This window comes from Amphiura filiformis, chromosome 9, assembly GCF_039555335.1.
Source record: "Amphiura filiformis chromosome 9, Afil_fr2py, whole genome shotgun sequence".
NCBI classification, from domain to species: Eukaryota; Metazoa; Echinodermata; class Ophiuroidea; order Amphilepidida; family Amphiuridae; genus Amphiura; species Amphiura filiformis.
Genome location: NC_092636.1, coordinates 2821708 through 2829474, shown reverse-complemented (window position 1 = coordinate 2829474; position 7767 = coordinate 2821708). Strand labels below are relative to the sequence as shown.

The following is a 7767-nucleotide window of genomic DNA, read 5'->3' as shown; positions in this document are numbered from 1 at the left end:
CGCAATTTCATTGCTTTGGGGTTTTTTTCAGAAAGCACCAATCACACCCCTGTTTTAAAGGGAATTTTATAAATGAAAGAATGTTTTGTCAATGTATCACCACACAAGCTCAATACAATTAGTAAAAAAAAACATCTAGTCTCGGTCCTAGCCGAATTGTCCTCCTTCGTCAAAACAAACCATTTTAGTGACGGATGGACACACGCCGGCTGGGACCGAGACAAATCAACCTCAATCCAGAAAAGAAATCAATTTTGTCTAAAAACACCATTTTCTTTGAAAATAGTGACATTTTATATTTTTTATATTACACACTATCATCCCTTAAATTTTGTTTTCATGAAAGTATCATAAATATTTAAATGAAGATAAATATAATTTCCTTTATTCTGCCTTTTCTTCATATCCCCATGTTCGATTCAGAAGTAATGAGGTGCGAGGAATAAGTCATTAGATAAACTAGCTGTAACAAAATGTATGTTACCTTTTTTTAAATGTGAGAGTGGCAACTTTTTTTTTACTGTTTTGATGAGTAAGCCATTTTAGGGTGCTTCAACTTGCTGTGATAGTGATTTGTAAAACATATATATCTTGCATTTTGACATCCCAAGAAGTTTGTATTTAGCATTGCATTGATTATTCAACAGACAGTGGATATTGTGTAAGCAAAATGGTGATTCATGGATTTAATGATTCATGATTGAACCTTGGAATCAAGTTTCCCCCTTTTTAAAGTGTAAAGTTCCTGGTAAAGCTAAGTTTCAAATGGATATTTATATATGAGCAGTGTGAAGGACCGGCAGCATAAACATGTTATTTCTGTTACAGCTTTTACTGAAGAAAAATGTCTAAGGTATGATGATTGCATGCATGGGTTTGTAGCGTTTTCATCTGTAGTTCTGTTTTTTAGGCCTACCTGGTCCAGTGAGGAGTAGGTCCATCAGCATAATGTGTATGTGCAGGGACTGTCTTTTGGAAATTGCAGGAATATACATTCTGGGGCCTTCGAGGAGAGCTGTTTAGAGCATTTAGATATAATGTAAGGAGAGAATGGCCAACTAAGGCTCCTATATCAGATATAAGGAGAGCAGTTAGAGCAATTGCTCTCGCTCTCCTCAAAAGGCGGTCCTTGTATGCGCCTACAAATGTTTGTATAAATGCAGGACTAGCATGTGCGATGGTGGTTTACCTCATGAGCTTATGTGGTGCAATGATGAGAAAGTGTCGATGCTCGGATGTTTATGGTCAGGGGGTAGATGAAAATTCAGGGCCCTTTGAAAAATTCTTCAAAAAGGCGAATGGGCAAACTTTTGCCTTTTATATGTCTCTTGACTGCAGGCCCCCTCCCAGGGCCCCCTCAGACCCCCATTTTCAAGTTCTTGGAAAATATGCACACTGCAAAGGCTGTTTGTGGCCCGAGGGCGGGGGGGGGGCACTTCAATATGAAATGGATATACATGTAGGGCTGGCACTTTCGGCGCAGTAAGGGGCATTTGGTGAGAGCAAAATGTAAAAAATATGGGGTCATTGTGCCCGGTGAGAGCTTGATTTTTGGCATTCAGTGAGAGCAAAATGTAAAAAATATGGAGTCATTGGGTGAGAACATGACCTTTTTTTAAATGGAACCTTTGAGTGACAGCCGAAATAGTGCCACAGAAACCTCAAACATCGAAATTCTAGTTCTAAATGGCTCCAAATTTGAAAATAAGTAACAAAATCAGTGATAAATGAAAGTTGCTGTTCAAATTGAACTTTGGGTGACAGATCAAATGGAAAAATAGGGGGTCTTCGGGTGACAGAGCATGTGTTCGTAAAAAAATATGGGGTCTTTGGGTGACAGCGACGCTGAAAAGGGGGTCTTTACTCTTTACAGTCCTACATACGTGTCAACTCCAAAGTGGGAGTGCCCGGCAAGCCTGGCAAGCTGATTACAAACTGCTAGCAAATACAGACTGTGTATTGGGGTGTAATAACATCATCATCATCATCATCATCATCATCATCATCATCATCATCATCATCATCATCATCATCATCATCATCATCATCATCATCATCATCATCATCATCATCATCATCATCATCATCATCATCATCATCATCATCATCATCATCATCATCATCATCACTATCATTACATTAAAACCTAGATACAGAAAATTTGAATTTCTACGCATATACTTTGTTTCTAGATAAAAGATGGTCTACCAATAACCGAGTGCAGGATTTGCAACATCCCAGGCACCAAACCAATAGCATATTGCCTAGACTGCCAGGAAGCTCTCTGCCAACCCTGTCATGCATCTCATGAATCCTTTAAGGTTATGAAACATCACAATATCTTAAAAGTGGAAGACCATGATGTATTGAAAGGTGGCCTCCAACCAGAACAGTGTTGTAGCAAGCATAGAGAAGTCAAACGGTTTTACTGCAAGACATGTGATGAAGTCGTATGTGGGGATTGTATTTTGAAGAGCTTTTGCTTTGATCATCTTTATATGACTTTGAAAGATGCATCTACGGAGCAGTTGAGACAACTGAACACTCTTATTTACCAATGTAAGTTTACTGTCATAAGATGTCAGTTTGCTTTAAAGAAGACTGAGGAACTTGAAACTAAGTTTGCAGATGCGGTGGAAACATCAAGAGTTACATTGAATAATACCAGAAATGAATGTATAAGTAAGTTGGATGAAAGTTTTGCATCCTTTGAGAACAATGTGATGAAGATTGAGGAAACAGGGTTACAAGCAATAGGTGAAGTTAAGACCAATCTGCAGTCAGATTATGATGCTGTAAGAGATGTTATTCATTCAGGAGCATCTGCTATGGAATCTTCCAAGTTTGAAATTGTGTCGAAGTTTACGATGTTATCAAATAAGCTTCAAGAAATCGGCAACTTGAGGATTATTCCAGCAGATGCTTCATTGAGCAAAATGGAAGTGATGCTTCCAAGTGTGCCATTCTATAGCAAATCGTCATGGAAACGGATTCAAACGATTGATGCAAAGTGTTATTTGAATTCCACGCCTGTTGTTAGAATTGAATCTCACAGTAATGGAAATATCAGTATAGTTATGGACTGTAAGCTAGTCATTCTCTCAGAACTTGGAGAATTGATACATACTTCCGAAGTTCCTCCAAAAGATGGTGTCATCATCTTATCAGATGGAGGATTCATTTCTTACAATAATAGCAGATTGGCAGTGCATCAGCTTGATGGGAAGGGACATTCTTCATTCTCTCTTCTAGGAGCAAATGGGATCCCTCTGCCATTTCACAAACCTGTTATGACTTCCGATTCGAAAGGTAGGATCTTAGCTGGATCAAAAACAGCCAACTTTAGTCCCCAGGCCACCTTGCGTCTCCGTTCACAACCCAGATGGCTCACTCATAAACAGCTTCATTACTTCATCAAGTCCAAGACATCTTGCAGCTGTTGGCAACAATGAAGATATCATCATCATATTCTATGATAACACTGTTCAATTAGTGAAGTATTCAGGAGATAATGTCCGCATCATTCCATCTCCTCCAGATGTTACACATTGGGCACCAAGAGACGTTTGGTGCTGTGGCAATGAGTTGTACATTGTGAATGCATCTCCAGTGATGAAGATCTTCTCTTATACTCTGTGTGGTATTTATTTGGCACAGGTGGATGTTGATTTTGACATCTCTGATCAAGTTGGGGTTTCATTAGATGGGAAGAAGTTGTTTGTGTTGAAGGAAACCAGTGGAATGATTCAGGTTTATGAAAAAGAATGAATGTGAAAATGACTAATTAGTCTAATTGTTAGTAATGTTTTTAGCGGGTTCGCCATCGTACAAGTTTAATTGTGACTGTTATTTTACCAGCAGATATGACAAGAACTGAAATCATAGCAAGTCAGTGACATATTGTGAAAACAGGATGATGTGGTAATTTTGGTTCTTGTTTTGATAGTGCATCAGCTTAGGTGGGAATATACATGTGTATTTCATTCTCTCTTCTGGGGGCAAATCTGATCAAGTTGGGGTTTGGGAAGAAGTTGTCTGTGTTGAAGGAAAGCAGTGGCGGCGGGGGGGGCATTAGGGGAAAAGTGAATTTCAGGGGGGCAAAATCAACAAAGTTTGCGCAAAATTACCGTAATAAGTGGAAATTTTCGTAATTTTGGGTTTTTTCTGGGGGGGGCAACAGGGGGGCAAGAGTTCTGACTGGGGGGGGGGGCATTTGCCCCATCCCCCCGTGGCGCAGCCACTGAAGGAAAGTGGAATGATTTAGGTTTATGAAAAGAATGAATGTGAAAATGACTATTTAGTCTAATAATGTGACTATTATTTTACCAATGGATGATACAACAAGAACTTAAATCATTTTTGAACATAATGAATACGGTGAACAACTCAGCAAAAACAAAAATGTTTTGAAAATGTTATAAATATGTTATAAACACATTCTGGTTTTGGTCAAAACTTTTGATAACATTAAATGCGGGTTATATAAAGGTTATGGAAACATTTTAAAAACGTTTTATATGAAAAAACACTACAACATCATTTTTAAAATGTTGTCAAAATTAATTTTTAGTTTTTTGGCAAATATCTTTGCAAAATATTTTATGAACACTTATAACTTTATATATTATAATGTTTTGCATTAAGTTTTCAAAAATGTTTTCCGAATGTTATTAAAACGTTTTATACCCTTAAACCCAAAATTTAAATGTTTTCTGTTAAACAATTAGTGTTTTCTGGGATGATTATTTTGTGTAAATACTGTTGAGACAACACAATGGTTGGTTCCAATTTTTTATTTAGAAATTATAACTCACAGACAAAGGAAATTGTTTTGTTTTTGGATTTTTTAATTGAATATATTTAGTTACACCTTCATATTAAACATTTCATGTGATTCAATTGTAGGCTACTTTTGGAAACCCTAACAGCTTTAACTTGCCAGTATTGAGGGCAGTATACAGTGATCACACTGGCGTTGGGGGGGGGGGGTACTTGTATTTCAAAGTAGACACCATGCTTGGGAACAAAAACAAGTAAAACAAGTTGTTTTTCAGCATTGGGCAAGTACAGCGCTGTACTTGTTTAGGGTGTCAAACATGCCACAAATCAAGAAAAAGGGTATACTTGCCAAGCAAAATACTTGCTTAGGCATGTTAGGGTACCAAAGTTTAATGGCAAAATAAAAAAGGGTGAAATAGGCTATGTTTGGCTTCTATCAGCACACAATTGTAGGGTAAAACATTAAGAAACATCAAACTAAAAAAATGGCAAAATACTAGTTTAGGGTATGTTTTGCACGCGCCGAGTAATACTCTTTTAGGGTGCGTTTCGAGAGTCCATACCTGAGCATGGTGTCCATCACGTAATGTAAGTGCCCCCCCCCCCCGATCACAATTTTAGTGTAGCATTAGCTTCAACTATTTTTGGGATAAAATTGCACAGCATGCATTGTGAACATGTAAATATCAAATTGTGCATAGTGTTTGGGCCTGTGCACTCTAATTCTAAAACAATAAAAATGGCCTATATCTCCATGGCGATGTAGGCCCAGCAAATAAAAACATGTTTTTAAACATAATAAATGTGTTTCAGTTTTGGATAAAACGTATCAATAACATTAAATGTTGTGTCACATTTAAAAATTGTTATATAAAGGTCATAAAAATATTTGTTTTGTATGAAAAAAACACTACAACATTTTAAAAATGTTGTCAAAATGTCATTGTAAAATATTTTTTCAACTCTTAAATAATGTTGTGTTTGAATGTTTTGCAGCAAATATTTAAAAAATCATGTTTTTGAATGTAAACACGATTTACAGCCCTTATACATGTAACCTGACATTAAAACATTTTTTGTAAAGCATTTTGTGTTTGCTTTGGGATGCTCGCTTCGGAACGTTTGGCCTCTTGAGCATGTCCTCATTCAAATGTTGTATAGAATTGTATTTTGTTTGAATAATAAATGATGAAACTTGTATGATATGATGCAAAACATCTGGTGGTTATTTTTTGATCATATGGAATTATAAAATAATGATATTATACATCTCGTTATAATACAAATACAATCATTCAGAACAGTCCAGATGAACCTAATACAACACATTCAGAACAGTATATTTGGTTGCTTTTATATTGTATTATTAACACCAAAACTATGTACTATAATCATGTTGATATAAGTCCATCTGCAACAGGGATGCACCATGATACAAGAACTGTAATTTGGCATGATTTGAGCCACAAATAACTTAAAGGAGGATTTTGTGATCCTAGCATCCATTTTTTATGACATTTTTCAGTAGATATCCATAAAAAAAGCTTATTCCCAAAATTTCAGTTGATTCCGATTTTGCATTTGCGAGTTATGCATGATTATGTGCATTACACTGCGCCATAGGCCACTGTTGTAATTTCATTCTGGTATACCAGAACGAAATTAAAATTTGACAATATTTTGGTTAAACCAATTAATCTGCAAGAAATTTTTGGTACATAAACATAAGTAGCGAGAGGTTTCCAGTGGTATAAAAATCTCAACTTTTTTTGAGAAAAGTGGGGGGATGAGGCTGTGGATCACGAAATGCCCATTTAAATTCAATAACTTAGATCACATAGATGCGTGTGTATACTTTGGTTCACCTCAGGTTTGGTAGTGACATAGCGGGTGACGTAGGTATGTATTTCGCTGGTCACAGTATTGAATCATGGACATAAAAGTTATTCATGCAGGTTTGTGGCAATGTTTTCAGAGCGGGGCACATGTCTTGGGCACCACCTTAGGGGGGCACTGAATTGACCATTTTTTAGCATGGATTCTGCACCCCCTCGACGATGGAAGTAAAAATTTTGAGCATTTTTGCATTTTAACACAAATACTCATTTGAAAAATCAATTTAAGACCGAAATTGACTAAACTTCACTATAACCAAAATTACTTAGTGGTACCGTATTTGTGAAAATTTTCATGAGCTTCACACATAATTGTTTCAAGAATGGGATGGATGGGGCGTCATGTATCCTTGGGCGCCACAATTAACCCATAGCTACGCCACTGACAGCATTGATGTCACTACCAAACTTGAGGTTGGCCTCGGTTTGAGGCTTCTGGGCTCTGGGATGGTGTTTTTTTTCTTCTATTTTTTCTATAGAAAAATAAAACACCATCCCAGAGCCCAGAAGCCTCGAACCGAGGCTAACTTGAGGTATGCTGATGTTTAAATTGCACATAATACATGTACAACATAAACATGCACTGACAAAATTACTATTATAATAAATAATTAGAAAATTGAATACATACTAGACTAACTTAAAAACAACCACAGATCTAAATCTAAAATTACTACTCCCAGATGGACGCAGCATATACTTTCACTTTTTAGCAATTTTACACAATTTTTTCTACACTTCCACTGAAATGGCATTTTTATTCTAGGCATTTTTATGCAAACTTTTGCAAACTCCCCAGCAACATGGGCCTTATAATAGTGTTTTTAAACCAAATTCTTCAACCTGTCTATATCTATCTTCCATCATCCTTATAATGTAGCCTTTACTGATATTTTACTGCATCTTTCAATTGCCTCCTCTTTTCTACTGAAGCAGGGGTGTAGTCAGCTTTGGGGGGGGCAAAATAAAATTTTTGGGGAGCACAGATGAAAAAATTACAGTTGCATTATACAGTACATAGAGACTGTATGTCTGAGCTTTAAGAGAGGCTTTACTGGGAAGATGTGTACATGTAGCGTGCACAATTTTGGTA

At 36.7% G+C, this 7767-nt stretch overlaps 1 protein-coding gene across 1 annotated transcript; it reads left to right on the top strand.

Moving 5' to 3' along the window:
• Window positions 1-844: 844 nt before the first annotated feature.
• Window positions 845-3768, top strand: LOC140160454 (uncharacterized). Its single transcript, XM_072183690.1, has 3 exons — window positions 845-853; window positions 2193-3309; window positions 3383-3768. Exons 1-3 carry the CDS (start codon window positions 845-847, stop codon window positions 3766-3768), a joined length of 1512 nt encoding a protein of 503 aa, XP_072039791.1.
• Window positions 3769-7767: the final 3999 nt, after the last annotated feature.

Bases quoted from the DNA above. Each gene is read 5' to 3' on its own strand.
- LOC140160454 (XM_072183690.1), top strand. The intron at 3,310-3,382 runs GTAGGATCTTAG...TTCACAACCCAG, and splicing joins TATGACTTCCGATTCGAAAG to ATGGCTCACTCATAAACAGC.